Source organism: Amaranthus tricolor, chromosome 7, assembly GCF_026212465.1.
Source record: "Amaranthus tricolor cultivar Red isolate AtriRed21 chromosome 7, ASM2621246v1, whole genome shotgun sequence".
NCBI classification, from domain to species: domain Eukaryota; kingdom Viridiplantae; phylum Streptophyta; class Magnoliopsida; order Caryophyllales; family Amaranthaceae; genus Amaranthus; species Amaranthus tricolor.
In genome coordinates, this window is record NC_080053.1 from 30,689,035 (window position 1) to 30,713,002 (window position 23,968).

Genomic DNA, 23,968 nt, shown 5'->3' on the forward strand with positions numbered 1-23,968 from the left:
ATAAATTAAAAAAAAACTAACGTATTCCGTTCTGCTTTCAACTGGACCAAAACGGGCACTCGGTGGTCCTTCGCCAGGGAGGACGTATGGGTGAGAGGACACTCTGAACCAGTCAACGTAACTAGGATCAGCCTCTGACGAAACAGATGTCCGACAAAGCGCCTAATCACCAAGGCGGCTACAATAGGGGAACCTACTCCATGCCTCTGTGTAAATAGGCGGAGAACCTACTCCAACAGCACTTTGATACTCAACATCGTCATCATCACTAGAAACCCTCCAACTACTTTGGACGCTAGCCTGGTGATCAAACTGAGTGCGCACTTGGTGCAGCGCACTCGACCGTTGGGCCTCACTGTATCTGGCAGCCTCTTCCTGCCTAGCCCTCCTAGCAGAACCCGTTACCCGCTCTCATGAGGGTCCCCTATGAGTAGGGTAGGCCTAGAACTATTCCCGTTCAACAAGTGTCTAAAAAAACCCTTTTCTTTCCCTTGACTACCAGCCATTTACTACATAATAATAATAATTTTTTAAAATTAACAATAATCATAATAATAATAATAATAATAATAATAATAATAATAATAATAATAATTATTATTATTATTATTATTATTATTATTATCATAACAATAATAACAAAAGCAATAATAATAATCATAATACTAATAACAAAAACAATATTTAAAAATAACATTAAAGAAAAACTTACTAATAATAACAATAATAACAACAACATCACCAACAAAAATAATAAAAATAATATGTAAAGCAAAAATAAAAAGTTAATAATAATAATAATAATAATAATAATAATAATAATATCAATATTTAAAATAATAATAATATTATTATTATTATTATTATTAATATTAAGTATGTTATTTCAAAAACTAAAATTTAAAAAAAATAAAAAATTGGATGAGTCACACGTGATTCGGCCATGGGTCAGTCGCACAAAACCCGCGAACACGGCTTAGTCCACGTTTTGTGATTTTGATACAATAGTAGTATGTTTGCTAGTCTAGATAATGTTTGATGGAAAGTAGAGAAGTAAATGGTTTTTCAAGTCGATATGAGATTTGCATAATATGAGATTTGCTTTAAAAAATATCAGCACTTTTTTAAGAAAATTCCATATAGCATCCAAACAAATAAAGCAAAAACGGTTGTTCACTGTTACCCATCTATTTTCGTAAAGCAGGTACTGAATTCAATCCCATTGATTTCCGGTTCATTCGAAGAGTAGCAGGTACTGATTTTCAAAAACCCTCCCTTCGATCCTCTGCCCTCTCTGCCCCTCCCGTTCGATCTCAGCTCCTCCCCTTCGAATTTCCGGTCATCTCTACAACTGACCGGCCAGACCTCCTATTCGATTACAGGTATGGCTTCCTTCTCCTGATTAATGCCTAAAATTTTGAAAAAGAAACTATAAGTTGAGTTTTAGTAAGAAATGGCTTACTTGATTGATCCCGGGTTGTGATGGAGAAACATTACTATAATCTGTTGGCATACTGTTATGTTGATCCGGTGCGGCTGAAAACCTTTGGGTACTTGCTCCTTGTTCGTAACCACCAGGTATCTGCCCATATTGCCCAGTCTCAGTTTGTTCAAAAGATCCAACCCCAATCTGCCCCTCAGAAAAAGAGAACAAGAAGGAAGCAGGAGAAGGAAGCCATACCTGTAATCGAAGGAAGGGCTTTCGAAAATCAGTACCTGCTGTTCTTCGAATGAACTGGGAATCAATGGGATTGAAATCAATACCTGCTCTTCGAAAATAGACGGGTAACGGTGGACAAAAGCTTTTGTGTGCTTAAAGCTCCGGAAAAAATTTAAATGCAATTGTTGGATGCTACCAGTAAAATTTTGTATCACTAATGTGAAATTTTCCATTATTATATTTGGTATTTTCAGAATTTAGAATAGAAGGGGCGTATGTTTTGACATTGATGACCAAAGTTGCGGGATGGATGTTGGGGGTTTTGGGTTTAAACCATGATAGTTGTGGAAGTGTTGTGCAATTAAGGGAAGTAAGGAGAAGAATTTAGGTTTTTGAAAGAAAATCTAAGCGTCTGATATCACAATAAAAATGTTTGATGTATTTGTATGACTCAACGATGAGAATATTTATTCAAGTATTGAAAAAAACCAGAGTTAAAGCATATTGTGTATTGTGAATACAAAAGTTATTTACATAATTACCTATTTTATGGACAATTATTGTATTTTAGGTAAAGTCAGACTGAAATGTTTAAAAGTCAAAATTCATATTTTATAAAGAAAAATAAAAAGTTGAATGCAGCACTGCCTATCCTAGCCAAGAAAATTTTAAGTTCATGCACAAGATAAGATAGAAGATAATCATGCTATTATAACAAAACAAATAGAAAATTCTGTATATTATATTGATTATTATAAGAGAAAGACCAAAGATTATTAAATTCTCTACCCACTCATTTTGTAATAATTATAACTTATCAAGCTCTCACATTAAAATTGTGTAAAATTAAGTGAGACAAAAGAGTGTACATCTGACTACACACCACCTCGTACATACGGTTGTTCATTGTAGAAATAGTGAAAACGAAGCAACGTAACTACAGAGGTAATATTTAGAAAAAAGAAAAATAAAAATCAACAACAATCAACAATCAATTGAGAAAGATAACCTTGCTGAAAGAGTTCCCAATCTAGTCTAGAACAAAAATGACACAAATCATTGGATTTTTTTGGACAGTCAGCTGATTGCTTGACATTGACACTAATTTCTTTACATTGTAGTCGGGCAAACTATCTCATGGTAATCCACTAATGCAAGCATCAAAATAACATACCATAATACATTCCATGGAACTAATAAACGACTAAAACGCTCAAACAATACAATAATCTAGTTTGGAGGACGGACCATTGACTCTATTGGCTATAGGCCCCTTCTTGTCCTGAAATCGATGAAAACCATTCTTGAGAAAATGATCAACATCAGCAACAGTAAAGCACCAAGTGCGAAATACATGGGATTCGGAAGGGATCTCAATAACTTTTATACAAATTCTCACTTGATCCAACGACCAACTTGGAGCTGAGGTAGATTAGTTGGAATTTTCATGTAGAAGCACATATTCTCGACTGAAGAAAAACAGTTAAAATAGATCATCAACCAAGTATTCTTCCATGAAGTCGAAATAAAAGATATAAGATGAATGACTGTTTGTAATGGTTGCAGTGGAAACTATAGGAAATATTGAAAAGAAGTTTACCTGCTATTGCCAAATCTTATGGTATCCTTCTCTAAGAGCTCATAATAACGCTGCGGTTCAATTGCATTTTCCTGAGAATGCAAAATGTGCAATTCGAACAAACTTCATTGAGTCAATCCATACACCACGGGTTATAAAGAATCCATTAAAAAGACTTACATTGATAAAGGTTTTATTTGTGCTTCCGAGATCCATCAAGTATGGCCTATCAAAAAGAAGGTTTGTCTCGTTAAAAGCTAATTAAGATTACTCTATTGATAACAACAATTAAAGGTTTCTTATAGTTGACACAACTTAAAGAGTGTAATTGATTTAAATGGATTTCAAAACATAATTTAGAATTTTTGTTCAAAAATGCAACTTCAAGTTTTACCAAAAATTTGATGCTGCTTTTGATAGACATTTCTCACTAAACAATGTAGGAGTTGAGCAAAAGGAGGTAACACAAGACAAAGAAACAAACTAGAAAAAAGTCATAGCAAAAAAAGACACAAAGCTTCCTGAATAGTGTATAGTCTGTTTTCTTGATGCTCTAGAAACCGATGAAGTGGTTAGTTTTTCAAGAACAAGGGCAAAAGATAATGGAGATATTTGCTTTACCTTACTTCCTTTGACATCATGCCATCAGGTTGCTCCTTTTCAACTTGCCTGCTCAAAAGAAAATTTGCCACAAAATGTTACCAACCAATAGGGAAAGAAAAGAATCCGTTTGCAAGAAACTCACCGAAATTGAAGGACTGCATGTTGTTTGCTGCAAGAAGGGTGATCTGTAGGGATATCAGCTACCCTTCTCTCCCTTCCAAAAAGATAACAACTCTGACGATGCACGTAAAGTGGCTCTGTGAAAAAAGAGACGCATTTTCATAACACGCTATACGGAAGTGAAGTGTGGTTTCCATGACCAAATCATTTGACAAACAATAGTACAGACTGAAATGAGAGGGCAAAAGATTACTCAAATTGCTACAGCATAAAAATAGTGGCAAACCACGTATCACAAAGCATTAAAAACATAAAAGTAAGAAACAAAACAGATCCTAACAGAAGTACATTCATTTTCAGCACTTCCTCATTTATAATGAAACGTCACATGCTATTAAGAATCTAAAAAATCTGGCATCCCTCACGCGTTCCTCTCTGCAAGCACCTATATCTGTCTCTCCAAGCATGTTCCTATATCCATAATCCACACAGCTTGTTGGAGAAGTTCAATTTTCAACAATTAAGGAACATATTTGTTACTGCAAGAAATGGGGTCAATCAAATACCCTTGGTAAAGGGTAATAGAAAAGAAATGGCCAAGCGAAACGAAAAGGAACAGAAATACCATTGCCATTCTGCATCAGAGCCTAAAAACTACATACCAAACATGCAATTAATATATATGAAATGTTTAAGACAGAAGATAAATCCTCCAAAATACAACAATACCAAACCTTTGATACCAAGATATAGGGTCCACTACATGAATAAAAATAAATCAACGTAAGTGATCAATTGTAGCAATTCTCCTTTTCCATTAATTCCTATTCAACACTAAATATTCCTAGAGACTTTAACAACTAAATCCTTGTTTACCCCTCCATGGCTCCATCCAAGTCATATTTGGACTCCCTTGATTCGCCTTTTCCATTCATTCCTATTCAAGGAAAATTTCCTGGAGACATAAAACAACTAAATCCTTATTCATCCCTCCATCCAAGTCAGCTTTGGTCTTTCTCGACCTCATGTGTAGTCATCATCGCTCAACTCCAAATCGTACAAACAAAAGCATCTTTGGTCGTCGTAGCACATACATGAACCTATAGAGTCAATGCTACTTTATCTTATATGCCCAACATTACGGTCCATATTAAAAAGCAAATATGATGGCCGTCTTTTAAAAGCTCCCCTTTACTTCTTATGGTATGCATGATAGTCATGTAATTGCTCTCCATTAAAGCTACCCACATTGAATTCATGATACACATCTTGGTCAATCTGTCCACTCCTTGATAAAATTGAACCGAGGTACTTATAACACTCGCTTGATGAAAATTGAACCCAGTGATACACAACAACAATGTCAAGACCTTCTTAAGACATGTATTTGGTTTACTTTTCAAGGGCCCTAACTATTAGTATTATTTTACTTTCAAGCTCAAAGGTTTCAACTCCAGTTTGAATTTGATGGTCAATGTCATGTAATTGACACATGGGAGATATCATTAACCTCCCTAACCTTGTCATAACACTGGCATGATGTCCTTAACATGATTTTGTGCTAACCTTGGCATAGAAGTTATGCATGAATTTAATGCTCATAACTTTCTCTACACCAAGCTACTGTTGAAGCTCCTACAAATAAAAATTTTCATTTTTTGTTTAGTGCATACCAATTATTTAAAGTAAGGGGCACCGCAAGAAAGTTTTAAAAAAAAAAGAGGTTGCACAGCAATAAGCAGAAACAGCAATAAAAAAAAATCAAATTACCCTTAGAAAATGAAAGAATAAAAATGAACTGCTCTTTCGGACGTACCATTTAACACTTCACCACCCTTGAATACATACAGGCGCCATCTTATATTAGGTTTCCGAGCATCAGGAGGTTCAGTAAAAAGCAGAGTAACACCTGTGACAGTTAATCAACAAATCAGAAAAGTATTCTAGTTTAGCTATAGGCACCAAACTGCCAGTAAGGAATTTGAGTAAAAAACAAATAACGTACTGACATAGTCCAAACTTGAATACAGAAACATTAATCAATCTTCTCTAAGATGAGAATTAGATAATTCTCCGACTCTTATATTTACACGGTTCACTATATATCTCATTGCATTGTAGGAGCATTGACCAACGGATACTGATGGCTAAAACTCTTCAAACCAAATGCATCAAAAATCCTCTGCGTAGACCGCCTCAATATGGGCATTTGGGTCACCGGGTGGGATTTAGAGTTGTATAGTTATCCGGTTTTGTGTGCATTAGCCAACATCTTAGTCGCTTTGATTTTACAGTTTTTAAACTGTGTTTGGGTCAATTCTGACCAATTTGCTCATCTCGCATACCGGTGCCGTGTTTTCCAAATTGCTAAAGCCACTTTTATACTGCGATTTTGGTTCATCCTTAATTAGCAACCCCCACTTTCATTTTAGCCCATAACCTCTCTGATAACACACCCATTTAAATAGTGAATCTCCAACAGGCTAAGTGAATTCACCCTTAAAGACTTTGTGTTCCTTATTCAATGATTTAAAACTCGCAACCCTTCTTCCCTATGATCTGTGTTGACCATCTTACTAATCTTCTGTATCTAAGATACATACTCACTAATCACTAAATATAGACCTCGTTCTATGGGTTCTTTGCTACAAACAAACTAGCTATGTCATCGATAACGTTCTAATACACAACTGTCGGTTCTGATTCGAATTTTCAAAATATATTTGAACAAATAATTACTAGAAATCAAGAGAAAAAGGCACAGAAACACGCATTGAAAGTTACCTCTGACCCGGTTTGTGTCAGCAGCAAGCTTTCCTGATAGCTCAAATGAAGGTTTTTGCTGCATACAACATTGAATTTGAAAACAGAATCATCCAAGTCAAATATTAGAAATTAAGATAGCACTGACAAGATCAATCACAAAATAGCATAAGCCATAAGCTACCAAAAAGAAAAATGTACTAGTCAAAGAAGAAAATCCATCAAGAAAGTATGGAATATATACTATGAAGAACTGAGATAAGCATACCTTTTCCTTAGTTTCTAATACCTGCTCCGCAGCTTCCATTTTTGCAAGTGAATCACTAGCATCATCTCTGCAAAAGCAAGGCAAAAGAAAACAGTATATTGTCAAGCTCAATAAAAGAAGTAATTACAAAATCACTACACACAAGGCTAACAACAATATGAGGATCAAGGCCATGTAAAACTGGTTCCATTTAAGGAAAAAGGAAACAGGGAGGATAAAGAATTACAGGCAAGAGCACACCATGGAACATTTTCCAATGAAATACTTACCCATCAGCAGTTCCCCTGAATTCTACATCCTGAAATAGTAACAAAAAAACATTTTAGATACAACACAAAGCATCAGGTAACATAAGTATATTCTAAGACAATGCAGCTTTCTCAGTGAAGTGGTTGCTAATGGCACAATGATGGCTACCCTTGACTCCAACCAAGGTGGAGGAGCCTGACCCAAACAGCATAACACCCCAAAGGAACACTTACTTTCTCAAATTTCAGAAATTCAATGATTAATTTGATTATACGCAGTAAAAAACAACAGTTTCCATAAAACGAATTCTTATATTCAGTATTCATCCCTGGACAACAACCTTGGGTAGCAGTTATATTCATCAGACACTTCCACCATATTCATTTTATCAAAATCCCCAAAACCAATCTAAAATTGAATATTCAACTCTACGGCAGTACAGCTAGGGAAATATAAGACATTTAATTAATTTTGGCAAATTGAAAATAGATCGCCTGCTGAAAAGAAAAGAAAGTTTGGAAAATGAAAATGGCATTTATAGTCATAGATCACTAACTAAATTTGGAACTACATGAATGCCAACATGCCAAAGGCTTGATCCCAACAACATGGGCCGGCTACATGAACCAAAACAATTTGGAAATATCAAAAAAAATTATAGGGAAACTAGCATCACATTTTGGAGAATTTTCATACAAGGTTTAACAAATCACAATCAAAATTAAGCCTCACAAAATACAGCACATTTTCATTTTGTTATATAGCAAACATTTAGCAATGTATTATGGCATATCTTCATCTACAAATGTGACTTTTACTTAAACAACTATGCATAGAGATAGCTTAAAGCAAAGAGAAATAGACATTATGATAAATTACCACTTCAAAATTAAAGAGCATACTTAATATACCAAGAGATGAATGCAAGATATCCACCCGAACCAAATATAAATCTACATTGTTCCTGGGCCTTTACCCAGGATATCATAATAAAAGTATAGAAAGAGGACCTCTCCAATGAGTGGATACAAGGTCCTTGTCATTACTAAAACATACTCAGATTGCAGTAAATAAAGTGCACAGCTAGTAACATGATGGCAGATTAAATCAAAACAAAGGGAGAGTTTGGATATCACCAGACACCTCATGACGAACTCTGGAGCGAGAAGCCCGTGGAGGTGATTGTGAACGCTTCCGGCTACGGTAGCGATGTTGATCATATGGAGACTCAGATCGCCCGTGTCTTGATCTAGATGATCCAACATCTGTGTCCTCCATATCTCTGCTTTTCTCTCTACCTCTTTCCTTTTCACGTTCTCTTTCGTATCTGCGTTCACTTTTATCCTTGGGAACTTCCCTCACGTAATCCCTTTCCTTATGAGTTCTCTCATTCTTAGACCTATCACTGCTCTTTTCAAAATTTCTATCATGCTCCTTCTCTGGTGCTTTCTCAGTGGCCCTATCAACCTGAGCTCTCTTTAACCGTTTAGTCCTAGGTGATGGAGACCTTGACACAGGAGACCTTGATGTTTCTCGTTTGGGTGACTTAGCTCGGCCTAAACGCCTATCCTTCACTGGAGAACCATCCTTATCTCTATGAGAACTTTTTCGACGAACTGGGGATCTTTCTCTACGATGTGGGCTCCTACTACGAGGAGAGCTCACATCAGGAGATCTTCCCCTTCTGTGATTTTGACCATGATCCTTTTCTGGAGAGGCTGAGTGCCTGGATGAATGGCGTCTAGTAGGAGATTTCCGAACCACAGAAGGACTCATCTACACAACATAACAAAAAATACCATCATGTAAAACAATACAATGGCAGAGGCAACAATGTAGGAAAAGCCGAAAAGGGTGGCTGCAACATAAGGCATTCAAAACATTGCACCAATACTGATCAAGTTCACAAGTCCCCAATAATCCAAATTTCCTATGTAATCCCAAATTCACCAATCCAACAAACAGTATGCTGGATTCACTAAGTCATCAATGCAATCAATTTAAAAAAAAAAACACTCACACATCCAACGTCCAATACGATCTCAAATTCAGCAAGTCACAAATATACATATACAGACAACAAAATACTTGAACAATCATATAAGTAAACAAATATTTTAAACAATCAATAATTGCAACTTCACTCAAATCAATAATCCATCTTATTACCGAACGAAAATCTCCACTACCATATAGTTAGAATTTATAAACCCATATTAGATGTTAATCGAACCTCATCATTACTTTTACAAGTCTACTTACTATTGGTTTTTCAATTCTTTTCCAGAAAGTAGTGACAAAACCAAGCGAAAACTGATATCTGCTGATCACATACGTTACTGGCACAACATGAATGTATATGTTAACCCTAATTTGATTTAATATTAAAATACAGACTACAATTTAATTAAAGCTAGACAAGAAAAAACTGCAATAGGGCAATAAATGGACATTGCAAACTAAAAAACCCTACAAGGTAAGAGTGTATAGCAATTGAAATCTGAGTTCGAGAAATTGTTTAACAAGAAGCGTCAGGAAGTAGAAGAGAAAACCTCAAGGCAACGAGCAATAACGGTGACACTGACGATATTCCGGCACGGTGACGGTGATGATGACGGTGACGGTGACGGTGCGGTGGTTCCTGGCAGAATCCCTAGCGTTGTTGCTTGCTTACGTGAGACATCAATGCCGTCGACAAATGGAGTAAATAACTAGAGAAGACATGGAGCAACAAACCAAAAATTGAATTCAATAACATAAATTATCAAAAAGAATGCACCATAAGTTTCAACTTATTTCCAAAAATAACGTGTAATTTCCAAAGCTATGGTTTGAGGCTATTCGCAATTACGAAATAAGCAAAGGAGCGAACAGGTGTTAACTTGTTTGACCCTGTTCGCAGTTTCTAACTACGAACAACATCGCCCATAATTACGCCAGCAGCTCCCTTCTTTCCCATTTTCCCCAATTTCAAAACCCTAGCTTAAACAATTCTACATTCCCCTTACAAAAACTACTATTGGACTAGTTTCATTTCATCAATTCTTACATCCCTCTTTCAATTTGGCATTTCAAATTTAGTTTGGGATACTCTAGCTTGCAAAAAGGTAAACTTTTATGTGTTTTTTTTGAGTATATATCGTTTTTTAGGGTTTTGATGAAGTTTGATTATTTTCTCAAATGTAGGTTACGAGTTCTAAAATCAACAATCTTCTTAATCATCCATAACTGTTCAAGGTAATGTTTAGTTGAATTTGATGTACATTATATATTATTATAAATTTTGATGTTGTTATTAGAAATATCATTTATGAACTTATTAATTGATTTATTATTTGAATTTTATGTACATTATATATTATTAGAAATTTTGATGTTGTTATTAATTGATTTATTAGTTTAATTTTATGTGCATTATATATGTATGAACTTAGTTACATTATGGACTTTATTAATTTATAAAAAGTTGATGATGCTGTTGATTTTGTTTGTATTCATCTGGAAATGGCATCATTTTGCGTCATTATAATATGTTTTTGGAATGGTTCTATTCGAGAAAGTAGTGGCAATGTTCATTATGTTGGGGGTAGACGTAGATTGTTTGCATGCAACTCGAACATGAATTTGAATGAGTTTAAACGTCTTATATTTTCTAAGATTGGATTGGACTCCACTAGAAGTACCGTAAATATAAGCTTTAAATATGAAATGAGTGGAGAATTGTTAGTCTTTCCTGTTGAGGATGATGAGGCTATAGATGTTATGTGGGAGCATTCAAAGTCCACCTAACTTCCCTCTTTGGAGTTATACGTAGAAGAAGTATCCTTAGGAAATGTAGTTGCTTCTAATCCTACTCGTACCCCTATGCCTATATCAACTCAAGAAACTCAAAATATTTCAGTACTCATTAACATTACTGCAATTTAATTAACACATCATTTACATTTTCATAACACATATTATAGTTTTTGTGGGACCCGTACCCTGCCAAAGCCTACGCAGTTGTGCCCGAGCACTCGGGAATTCAGTTAGGTGCGTGGAGGGCTTCTGTGCCACTCATATGCTTCAACATTGTTGAAGTACATCTACCAGAGCGCGTACTGCACCAATATGGATTGGTACAGGGCATTCCACCGCCTTGCGATTGCGACACTGAACCCGAGTTGCACCTGATTTCGCGCAAGAATTAGGATACGACGAACTGGACGGAGATCAACGGGCGCCACATCATTCGTTGGGATCATAGACTTGAGCTGCTAGCCTAAGGTTCGCCGATCGATGTTGTTGGCGCACCCTACTACACCTGACTACATGCCGTGGTTCCTCTCCATCACTCGCCGATGGATGACACCACGTGGCATCATCGCAACGTCACATTATACTCCTGCTGCGCCTACGATGACCCAATTTGTAAGTCTTTGTTTGCATTTAAATGATTAAGTTGCGGATTACATTATATAATATTACATTAACTAAATATTAATTGCAGGCACAAGGTGCGGCACAAGGAACTGGTGAGGGAGATTGCGCAGGGCATGCTCGTCGGCACGCAGTTCCAGCACTTCATACCGGAAGTCGCTGCGGAGTCATCACCGGCTACCGCTGATGCGCACGTCTCATCTCTTACTTATGACTTTCATTTGGAGGATATGGACCTTTCATACCCCGTTGACGTTCCGGGGACCTCGCAGGTTGGGCCATCCCAGCCATCACAGTACTAGTTCCCTCCTCTACCAGAGCGACACACGAACACCTCTTTCTACCGTAGGAGGCATAGGAGACCAACTCAGTTGGATAGGGTAGATGAGGGTGGTGGGCGTTAGCATTAGGTTTTTGTGTATTTGGATTGACTATATATATATATATATATATATATATATATATATATATATATATATATATATATATATATATATATATATATATATATATATATATATGTTTATTTAGTTGTATATTTCAAACATTTGTATATATTTAGTTGTATATATATGTTTATTTAGTTAATCATAATCTCTAAGTTTTGACTTACGAATGCTCGGACTTTTGGCGATGAATCATTTGGCCTGAAACATACTTTGACTTGTAATAACTTATGATGATGTCTCTATTGGAATTATATCAAATAAAAACAACTCAATAATTAGGGAAAGTAGTTGGTTAAAAAAAGTCAAAGTAGCAGTAGTAACTGTGAACAGGGTCAAACAAGTCAACACTTGTTCGCAGTTAGTAACTGCGAACAGCCCAAATCACAGGTTTGGGAATTACACGCTTATTTTTTAAAATAAGTTGAAACTTATCTTATTTCGTGCATTTTTTTGATAATTTATCTTATTGATTTCCAATTCAATGGCCCAAATAAAATATTGGGGATTTATGGTGTTTGTATTAGATATGTTCTGTTTAATTGTAGTATGGTTTCGAGATGATTGATTTTAAAAAATTAATATTAATAATTTAATATTTTGTTCGTTCGCTGTTAATAATCTCACCTTAAAATTATTTTCAAACAATTCAACATTTGCGTTGCGTTTAGTTCGCCATGAATAATCCAACATTTATTTTAGTTTGCTAGCAACATACCCTATTATTATCTATTATTAGTAATATGGTATGTTGTGGGCAAATATATGGCAAAAGTAAAGTTAGATTAATCCAAAGGTAAAATTATTCATAGCGAATGAGTGAAATGTTGAATTATTAGTATCAATTTTTCCAATTTTTTTAAAGTGCGTGCATTATTACTTTTCAAAATTATTATCAATTTTTTTGGACTCCAATTAAATTAATAGTCTATTATTAGTTGTTACTTTTGTACTCTTTGTTGGATTTTCAAAATCTATTTTTTAAATTTCATTGGTTGGGTTTACTTTTTTGTTTTGCATGTAAATTGCATTATATGCTTCTTGTTTGATTTGTTTATATTAATTTCTTAAACTTTAACACGATATTAGAGTTTAATTTTTTATTTGACCTTTATAATTGTTCGGTTAATCAAACTACTTAGTAAGAGACTTATAATAATCGAGTATATTCACAATGAGGTTTATGACCTTTGTTCAATCCAAAGTATTAATTTATTCCATCTATAATAATAAAATACTCATTTAAATATGAGAATTTAAAATAATTCGACAATTTAAATTAAAACCGAAGCACAAATTTTATTTTAAAATTCAAAATATTTAAATATTTATATTAAATTAAGTCAAAATCCTATCGTGCACATCCCTAATTAAGTCTAAATTATATATTTTGCACACCCCTAATTGAGTTTTTTTACCCATATTGCTAACACAACTTCTTGTGAGTGACGGTCTCTTTGAAAGACCATCTATAATTTGGCCGACTCATTAATATTTTTGGAATATTGTAAATATGCATAAAAAATAATGTAAGTAAGCATTTAATATATTACCAATAGGCATTAAAGATACAATAAATAGACATTAAAGATAAAGTAAATAGACCTTTATAATTGTATTGCTAATTACTTAATTAGTACTTCTATCAGAATTTTTGAAATACTTAAGCACAAAAAAAAATAACAAAATAAACTAAGAATTAAACTTATTCCAAAAGTAAACGTGAAATTCCCAAACCTGAGGTTTGGATCTGTTCGCAGTTACTAACTGCGAACAGATCAAAAAAGACAAAAATAACTGTGGAAATAGCTATTTTGTCCTGTTGCTGTTCGCAGTTAGTAACTGCGAACATTTGTTCGCAGTTACTAACGGTGAACAACCCCAAACATAAGGTTTAAAAATTTCACATTTATTTTTAAAATAAGTTTGATTCTTAATTTATTTTGTTAATTTTTTTATTTTTTCTGTTATGTTTTTCAAATTTTCCTTCTATCATGTATAATATGGGCCATTCTGACCCGGATTCTTTTTCATCTCTAAACCCAAAGAAAACTCCCATCCGAGCTATTTGTTCTCGGTGAAGTAGATTCTCTCATAGCTCGCTTCCGACTTCTAAAACCTTCCTTGCTGCCAAATTTTCTACCGAATATAAGCAAAGGAGACCATCAATCCTTCACACAGAACGTAAGTTTGATATTCTAACTTTCTTTTTTTTCTAATACTTTCGCTTGAAATGTCCCCCATTTTGTCATCAAATTGATTTTCAATTTTCAATTTTCAATTTTCAATCCATTTATGTTGCATAATATTCACAATAATTGATAAAGATTGAATTTTTAAAACATGGATAATCATTTTTTTCAGTGCAGGTCATTGGGTAGATGGCATTTGTAGTAAAACTTCCGATTACAGTGAGTATTTCTTCACAATGTAAGGTTGGAGGAATTTCTGGGTGTAAACTTAGAAATTCTGGGTTTCAAACTATGCCTAGAACATTGGTTTCAGCTGTAATGTCAAGTAACACTGCTCAGAATGTGGAAAATCTTTCTGTCAAGGCTAAAGATATTGGATTGCCTATTATGGTATTAACCCTTTATTTTTTTTTCTTAATTATTTGCTTTTCAGCTCATCATTCCTGTGCTTTCTCTTGTTTAGTCTTATATGTTGGAGTACTTTATAGAAAAATCTAATACTGGATAGTAGAAATTTGGGCTCAAGCGGAATTTGTAATGAATACAAATATTAGGTTACATGTAATCTAGTTCTTAAATTTTGTTAATTCTGATCATTATTTGTGATTAAAGCATATAAACATTTATTCATTTGAGATGACTTGTTTGTTGATATGAAATATTAATTTTAATAGCGTGAGTTTGGATCATAACCCTGTGCTGTGTTTATATCTGGATTAGTACTATGTAGATGGAATGAAGGGAGTACCAAACTTATAATACTTGTGAGTTAGACATGTAGTTTTAGTTGTTAAATGAGGTTTTTTGTTGATGTTGAAAATTAATAGTTGTCATAGTTGTAGTTGTAGAAAAGTAGTTCAATTTGTATCTTGTATATGTTACTATTACTCTATGTTATTCGGACTTTTCATTTTGCTTCACATACCCGTGTCCGATCCTTGATGTTTGGACATTGATTTGACACGTAGATGCTCATTTAGGCGTAGAATTGAATATTTAGACAAATCCGACTCTTGGACACGTACCAGTATCCGACATCATTACCCGAGTCCAAGTAAATAGCTGTTACTTTATGACAGATTAACTTCCTGGTGTATCATATATGTGGCCTAGTTTTTGGCAATTAGCATAAATTTAACATAGAAAAAAAAAGAAGGGGGTTTAGTTTTGAATTTTGGTGTTTGTTGTTGGATATATTCCTGTGTCATGGGAGAAAATAAGAAGTTCAAGAGGAATGGGTGCAGGACTGCAATGTGATATTTTGATTTTGTGACTGACCGATGACCGTCGAAGAGGTTCAAACTGGGAATTCTAATAGGTCAAGGATCACTTAAGTAGATGATTTTTGCAAATGGGCGAATTATGTACACTGATGTGGGCGCTAGATGGGCATTCATATTCTTGCGAGTTTTGGATAAAAACAGAGAAATAATAGAACAAAATTTATCACTTTGCATCATAATCCAGAACATTAGAAAAAGCTTGGCAAATCCAGAGGTGCCATAATGATGCGAATGTCTGGTTGTAACATAATCAAAGGATTTTGTCCGGAAAAAGATCCCTCATTATGTTTCTTCTATGTGTGACTGTAGGTTAATAGTTGCATGGGCAAGATGGGAAAGGCAGTTATTGAAGCATCAATTAATGCAGGCCTTCACATCATTCCTGTATCATTTGGTGCTCAGGAAGAGAGTGGGCAATCTGTCCAAGTGGGCAATAAAGAAATTCAGGTCCACGGTCCATCAGAAAGAGAAGATGTTCTTGCCTCCGTGTATGATGAATATCCAAATCTGATCGTGGTGGACTACACAATTCCTAACGCAGTGAATGGTAAATTAGACAAATGAAAACTATTTGATTGTTGAGACTCTCTAATGTATTTTGATGTTACAAATCGGAAAAATTCATAATATAAAGTAAAATGCTCAAAGTGAAAGGTTTGTACCTTCAATATGGACGCCTGGTTGTTGACCGATGATCATCCATCATTCTCTTGTTGGAATTAGCTTAATTTTAGAGTTTGAATTTTTGTTTTTAATTTTAGAGTTTGAATTTTTGTTTCTTTGGCTAGCCTTTTTTACACATTTGGATATAATTAACATGTGATCATTTATTATTTTTTGCATATAGGGTTATCACAAATTCTTAAATGAGACAGGCTCATGATGAGACCATTTCTATTGGGCTGATCTGTACCCATTTAGTGTGTTAAAGTGACCAATTACAGTATTGAGCTAATTATATGAACCCGTCCCATGGTGTGATTTATAATTTTAAGTTAGTTGATATGCAGATAACGCAGAGTTGTATTGCAAAATTGGGGTACCTTTTGTGATGGGAACCACTGGTGGAGACAGGGAGAGACTTCATAAAACTGTGGAGGATTCAAAAAATTATGCTGTCATATCACCCCAGATGGGAAAACAGGTATTTTATTTATTCTTATTGCCCAAGCCATTTTGAATGTCGTTGGTCGCTTTTCTCCTCACTGAATAGCTGTACTCTGGATCTCTTAGGTTGTAGCATTTCTCGCAGCCATGGAAATAATGGCCGAGCAATTCCCTGGAGCTTTTGCTGGATATTCTTTACAAGTACTCCGCTTCTTTAATGCCTTTCTCTTAAATGTTTAATTCTTTTGTGAGCGTCGTGTTTAGTATTCATACAAGAAAGCCTCATCGATTGTTCAGTCCCTATATTTTGTTCTATCTTTTTTAGATGGTAACCGCAGTTCTTTGAATTGTAAAAACTTCACACAAATTTTTGTGAGAGACGGTCTCTCCGAGAGACGCATTAGATATATGGGTTAAGTGGCCCAATTAATACAAATTAAAGAGAGAATAAGAATGTGGGCTTCTTGTTTTGAGGTCGTCTCTTTGAGAGATGGTCTCTCACAAAAGTAGCTGAAAACTTCAAGAGTTATGCATCATCTTATGCATTTACCGTCCAGAAGTAATCTTATCTGAGCATTTTTACATTCTTACATTGTTCAACATTTTGTTACTGAAGTGGCTCCCACCTAAGCAACCTTACCCTTGTTAGTGATAACAAAGAGGTTGCTTCCGATTGACCCTCGGTATCAAACATCATCTACATGAAAAGTGCACATGATTTAACGAGTCATTTTAATATGGTCCCTTATAATCCAAAACCAATGAACTATTAATCTTTGGCCCAATGAAAATAAAATACATGACATCCTTTCATTGATGAATGACCACTTTAGACTCACGGTAAGTACAGTGTCGTTCATGCTTAAGTATTGGATTTGACTGATATATTATGTTTTTAAGGTTATGGAGTCTCATCAAGCCAATAAAAAGGATGCCTCCGGGACTGCTAAGGCTGTTATCTCATGCTTTCAGAAACTTGGAGTGGACTTTGATATGGATCAGGTAGTTTTTTTTTTTTTTTTTTTTTTTTTTTTTTTTTTTTTTTTTTGGATGTGTGGACTAACTAATAACATTGCTGAAATCTGATTTAACAAATAACCTTTCATGATTCACGTTGCTCATTTTCTTAAAGATACAACTAGTAAGGGATCCCAAGTTGCAAATTGAGATGGTTGGCGTCCCGGAAGAACACATATCTGGTCATGCATTTCACATGTACCACCTGACGTCCCCTGACCAAACGTAAATCTGACCTATCTTATCCATACGTTTAACATTTAAATTTTTATTTATTCCTAGTTTCCTACTAACAAGTTGTGTAACGTTTTTGGTCTCTTCTTCAGGGTATCATTTGAGTTTCAGCATAACGTGTGTGGACGATCTATATATGCTGAGGGTACCGTGGATGCTGTGCTGTTCCTAGCAAAAAAGGTAGAGTTACGCTTCCTTTGTTTACGAAATGACTTAAAAATCATGTTGTGTGATATATTTTCAAAATTACTCGTTTAACATAATGGGGCGTGTCGTTTAAAGTAATTCAGCTCTCATCAATGAATTGCTCAATCAAACACGTAGGTACAGGTTTATAGAGGAATTATGTGCTTTGTAGCTGCTATCTCGTACCTTGTTAGTGTATATCTCATAGGGAGTGTTGTGTGATCCTTACCCTTGTTAGTGGTAGCAATGAGGTTTACACGATCACCATACGTAGCAAACACCATCTACAACTTCACATAAATAAGTTTTGAATCAGTTATTTTGATTTACACATTTCTCGGAGATGAAAATAGTTGTCGTCTTGCCAGTGGTGGATCCAGAATAAAAATGAGTGATGTCAATTTAAGTAAGACGCGCTTACTGGGTTTTGACCCCTGGTCACATATATGAAGATAATACACAAACCAACTAATCTAGGATATATTTATATGTACTATTTAATTTTTATTTTGGATTAAGTGATGTCAACTGACCTCAGTGATATCATGCTGGATCCGTCGCCGCATCTTGCCGATGTTCCACTTCTCTTGTATTGCTGGATTAGATGCTGTTTGTATATGAACTGAAAACGTGTTGCAAATACAGGTTCGATCCAAGGCTGGGAAGCGGATATACAATATGATTGATGTCTTGCGTGAAGGAAACATGCGATGATTTCTCCAGATATTCGTTCATGAGAGGATCATTTATAATTCTCTTCTATTGTTTTGAGCTTTATGAACAATTCTAGAACTATATATTTGTTGCATTGTATTTGTAAGGAGGAAATTCAGAGTAACGAGCTTAGCCCGGAATTTTGTAGTCTAGTTATTGAGTTGCCTCAGTGATCTGTACCTGTTATGTACGCCTGAATTCAACATCAGACCCTTTTTTATATTTATCAATGGTGATAGAACCCAATCGCTATCTGAAATCCATTGAATCAAATTACAATATTTTCTTGTTTGAATGGCTATTCGTCGTTTCAATAATACATTCTCAATTATCTATCTGAAAGAAAGCACAAAATCAGAAGTCGCAAGACTAAGACTGGATGGAAAAACCGGTGTTAAGCCTTTTATGCTTTGATATTGACAACGAAATCTCGGGTCTCGTCATGAGCTCTATCAAGGGCAGTTCTTCCATCGACATCCTTTACATCATATTGAGCACTGGCTCGTAGTAGCTCTTCAATCTTCGGTTAGTCACCCTGACACCCTCTGAAACAACCATTAACAATAAGATATCTATTGGGTGGATGTTCTGGTTTAATAGTGCTTCCATCTTGTTGTATACACCCTCGACTGCAAGCATTCCTATGTAATTGAAATACAACAAGAACAATGAACTGTCAAATAACCAACTCAACTAAAAATTTCAGCTAATAGTTAAGACTTCAAGATATGTTAACTGCATTCACATTGATAAGCCCTATGATGTCAAAGTAGTAGATAAGGCTAATTTTAATCCTTTAATAAATATCAAATTTATCATAGCTAATCAACATATATATGAAACTCAAATCAAAGCTAAAACCTAATGAACATTTTACATTAGTGTCTTAATTTAGCTACTTATCTGCAAAATTAACATAACAAATGGTATCAGGAGCTAAACCCAAAAGCCTGAAATTGAATATAGAGATTGCCAGGCATTATTGCCACTAATTTCAGCATTCAACTTAACCAACCTTTGGCAGTGGTCTTTAACATTACTGGGCCCCATCTTAGCGGTGCTAAGCATGTTACATACGGGCCCACTTCGTCATTGAAAACCTAAACAAAGGCAAATCCAAAAAATTAGAAATTAGCGTATAATAGACCGTATATTCAGTCTCTACATGTATATATTAATTAATCAAATGACGCAACTCATAAAATATATTATAAGGTGTGGACACACCTACGGGGTACTCGTGCGCTTGAGCCCACAAACCCACAGGTAGTGAGCGTTGATTTACATACACATTTGATGATAGTTGTTTTTTTCCAAAATCATACGGTATTAGGAGGATTAGCTACAAAACATTATATGCAAGTCCACAACATACTATTTTAGTGATGTGGAATCTTTCTTATATGTGAAGTATTTCCAACAGACATGAACAATAACGGCCCATTTAGTTTGTGGTATTAAATGGTGGTAATGAGAATGATTTATAGTGTAAAAATTCATCAAAAGTTCCATATCATTCCGATGGTAATGAAATTTTGATCACTAAAAAATTTTTTGGTTTACAAATTTCCATTACCACCTAATACCATCTCTTCCAATGGTAATGCATTGGAAAGAATTTCATGAAGAAAATGAGATGATTAAAGTTGGACAAGCATGACCATCAAGATAACCAATAGATTTTTCAACCAAAATTACACTAATTTTTCATTCTCATTACCACCGTTTATTACTATCTACCAAACGGACCCTAAGCTCCCAACTGATTATATTATATACTCCATATTAGCTTTACATTTGCTACACAACGGCCAAAAAGCACGACAGACCGAGTAACAAAAAGAAAGTGGGTCCCAATGTATGAAACCAAGGAAGTAAATGCAAGATAAAATTTTACAGCTATCTGCATAACACAAGAATGTGGTGACCTTATCAACCATGTTATGGGTCTAAGGCTCCAGATATTTAGAGTCCCATGACAACAAACTTTAGATAAAGAACATGAGGCAAGAAATTCATGTGAATAAATCTCCCAAATCCCATCTATAAAACCACATATCAGTAGCCCTATTCCATTACATAAACAACCTGTCCAAAAACTACACAATTCATTCATATGGCTACCAAATCTCCGGTTCAAATCGGAACCAAAGGAACCGTCGGCTCCCTCATAATGCAGGAGATAAAATTCTACAGTCAATCTGAGGCAAGCTGCAGCAGAGATTTCGTTCGAGAAACCAACACCAAATTAGTTGTTATTCCTCGAAAAAAGAAGAAACGAGGAGGAAGCAAGTTCTTATCAAACATGTGTTCGATGGTTGAAGTTTCGGATTGTAGAAGGTTGAACTCCGCTGTCGGGTTAAACTATAAGAATCTGAAGACTGATGGACTACAGTTCAAAAGTTCGGCTACATGAAGCTCTGAGAAAGCTTCGAAAAATTAAGCTTTTTTAGTCTATTGCTTAAAGAAACTCCTGGGTTTCCACAGTTTATGTCCACTATATCAACAATATAAGATCCTTTCTTCGTGGGTTTATCCCGAATGGGCGTTTTCTCCAAATGGATGTTTTCTGAACCGAGCATAGGGATATGATAGCTGCGTTTGTGGCTCCGTGTTTTGCTATTGTTCCCCACATCTTCAAATGGTGTCTTTTGTTTCGGTCGCTTAGGAGTTGTCGTGCTTGGATTTTGCCTGGGACGGGTGGCAGTGCTGCTGCTGCTTGCTTCACTCACTGATTTCCGCGGCTTCAAAGGTCCACGACCACGAACAGCAGGAGCTGCAGTACGCGGGGATGATGTATGACTTGAAGATTCGATTTCCCTCGTCATTAAGGAGCCTATTGTTCCAATAGTGCCCACCTTAATAGAACCTCCACCGCCTTTGATTGCTTCAAGTGGCGGAGCAAGAGTCGGAGCCATGTCTCGCTCTACCAAAATTTCGATAGAAGTAACCCGGGGCCTTTATGCTAGCTTTGGGTGATGTCGAACTAGACAATCAACACTCCAATAGCCTGCAAGAGCATGTTTTATACGTCAAATACGTTTGTTCATACAAATTGTAGCATAGGTTACTTAGTATTAGAGGTGTTTATTCTGGTCATCGGGTTGATTTCGGGTCAAGTGTTTCGAGTCGGTTCAAAATCGGGTGTGGTGTCCACATTGATTTTTACATAATTGTAAATCCAATTTTAAGTCGAGTCAAATCGGGTTCGGTTACAAAGTCGGGTGAATATCGGGTCATCGAGTCTGTTTTGAACATCTATAGTTAGTATCTATTCTATAATGCCAAAGATTCAAATGAATATATAAATCTTGGATTCTTGCAAATTGAAGCAAGTTTAAAGCTCACAATTGTCCATAAGAAAAATTCCTTCTTCTCCTTAGGCACTATATAACAATGTAGTTCCTCTATTCCATTTGATCTCTACAATCATTTTACCGATGTGGGAGCTTTCGAGAGCAAACAAAGCAAAATGAGCGGGACAAAAAGAGCATTTTGGTGTTGATTCTTACTAATTTCTTACTATTCAAAAAGATATGTATAGTGAGAATCCAACATCTAGAAACATCATAATTTCATCACAATTAACTAATAAATTAGTGACTTTTGAGCTCATCATAAGTTGAAATATAACTAATTTATGACTTTTGAGCACAAAGCACATGCATTTGATAGTATAGTTTCATGAATAATCAATAATACATCAGCATAATAGTAGATTTTAAAGCAAAACTTGACAATATTATGAAAGGTCAAAACTCTTTTAAAGGAGAAAATTAAACCTCAATTTCAACTAACCTCCTTTTGGAAAAGATCTACAACCAATTAGCTTCTATAATTATACATTCCGCTTATAAAAATTATAATAAGCGTTTGATAATCATGTGATTTAGATAAAATGACAATAATGATAAGGCTCTAGAAAACAAGGGAGATAACTTAATGGTCAAAAATTTCATAATTTATGATGACAAATTTAGCCTTTTTAGATAATAATGCCAAAATCAAACAACTACCCATCAATATAATTCCTTTATAAAACCCATATAATCAAACACTAAACAATTTTACAGCCAAAACAATTAACCATAGAAGGATTATAACAACCTTGAAGAGAATCGGGTTTTATCTCGGTTAAAGCGTATACCCCTTTTTGTGCCCATCCCTTTTTAAGCCCTCTACTTTCGCGTGTTAAAGGAAGTAATTCAATCAAAAACTTAAGTTGATGGTTGAAGTCTCAAAATATGTTATATAATCGAACATCTTGGGTTTAAAAGAAAATCAAAACCCTAAAAGTGCAAAATAAGTTACTATAAATCATGGGAAAATAAGATCTAAAATGCCCATAAAAAAAAATTACAGATCAGATAATTCAAAAGAAAAATATGGAAGACTTACCCAACAAGATGCCCAGAAAGCTTGAATCTTTTAGCTAAAAGGATCTTGAACTTGTCCTTTATGGAAGAAGGGTACCCAGGAAAAATGAGAATAGGTAAAATAACAGTATATAAAATGGGATAAGTTGTTTTCATACGGAATTTAATTAATTAATTATTTAAGTGATAAACAATTATTAAACTAATTACATAATTATATGATTGATGATTATGATGAATGTCTAGAGAGCAGAGATAATGTTGAAGATTAATTAAGGAAAGTACTATTTGGGAGGGTTCAAAGGTGGGGAAGAAGATCTGACAGAAGAAGAAAATAAGGTTCAGAGTTACAGGCAGTGTCGTGCGATACATATGCATTGTTGGACCCACTACATTTGGTTTTATAAATATAATTTTAAATTTGAATTTTTATCTTAATCTTTTAACGATTAAACGACTTTTAATATTTTGTCGATCTTTAAAGCGGAAAAGTAAGAATTAAAGTAAGGATAGCTAATATAAATAAGGTGATTGGATTTAGGATAGTAGTGTTTATAACTCGATATGGGTGGATAATTAATAAGTTGAAATGTCTCTAAAAATGTAGATTTATTTTTTATTGCTATTTATATGTTTTTTTAATGGGCGAGACTTGCAAGTCTATGGGTTTAATATATTCTTTTTAAATAAGAGAAAAAAGGAAAATAAAATAAATCATGACAATTTTTTTACTGCTCCTTGAAATTCAACTC

The 23,968-nt window shown here is 34.8% G+C and overlaps 3 protein-coding genes across 4 annotated transcripts; 1 reads left to right on the top strand and 2 right to left on the bottom strand.

Moving 5' to 3' along the window:
* Positions 1 to 2,707: 2,707 nt before the first annotated feature.
* Positions 2,708 to 9,996, bottom strand: LOC130818295 (FHA domain-containing protein DDL). Its single transcript, XM_057684415.1, has 11 exons — positions 9,795 to 9,996; positions 8,386 to 9,018; positions 7,263 to 7,291; positions 6,994 to 7,060; positions 6,747 to 6,804; positions 5,779 to 5,871; positions 3,985 to 4,099; positions 3,861 to 3,908; positions 3,420 to 3,465; positions 3,261 to 3,331; positions 2,708 to 3,129 (listed from the first exon to the last, which is right to left on the bottom strand). Exons 2-11 carry the CDS (start codon positions 9,016 to 9,018, stop codon positions 3,093 to 3,095), a joined length of 1,197 nt encoding a protein of 398 aa, XP_057540398.1. The 5' UTR covers positions 9,795 to 9,996; the 3' UTR covers positions 2,708 to 3,092.
* Positions 9,997 to 14,141: 4,145 nt separating this feature from the next.
* On the top strand, positions 14,142 to 19,135 carry LOC130818306 (4-hydroxy-tetrahydrodipicolinate reductase 2, chloroplastic-like). 2 transcript variants are annotated; one of them, XM_057684431.1, is made up of 9 exons: positions 14,142 to 14,291; positions 14,472 to 14,689; positions 15,892 to 16,129; positions 16,593 to 16,726; positions 16,816 to 16,890; positions 17,590 to 17,691; positions 17,822 to 17,931; positions 18,033 to 18,120; positions 18,772 to 19,135. In XM_057684431.1, the coding sequence occupies exons 2-9, from the start codon at positions 14,489 to 14,491 to the stop codon at positions 18,838 to 18,840; spliced, it is 1,017 nt and encodes a 338-aa protein (XP_057540414.1). In that variant the 5' UTR covers positions 14,142 to 14,291; positions 14,472 to 14,488; the 3' UTR covers positions 18,841 to 19,135. The 2 variants fall into 2 exon arrangements, with proteins under 2 accessions (XP_057540414.1, XP_057540415.1); XM_057684432.1 differs by having other exon boundaries at positions 14,477 to 14,689.
* A 1,580-nt stretch (positions 19,136 to 20,715) lies between these two features.
* LOC130818327 (uncharacterized) lies at positions 20,716 to 23,562 on the bottom strand. Its single transcript, XM_057684458.1, has 2 exons — positions 23,239 to 23,562; positions 20,716 to 21,850 (listed from the first exon to the last, which is right to left on the bottom strand). The coding sequence occupies exon 2, from the start codon at positions 21,756 to 21,758 to the stop codon at positions 21,249 to 21,251; it is 510 nt and encodes a 169-aa protein (XP_057540441.1). The 5' UTR covers positions 21,759 to 21,850; positions 23,239 to 23,562; the 3' UTR covers positions 20,716 to 21,248.
* Positions 23,563 to 23,968: the final 406 nt, after the last annotated feature.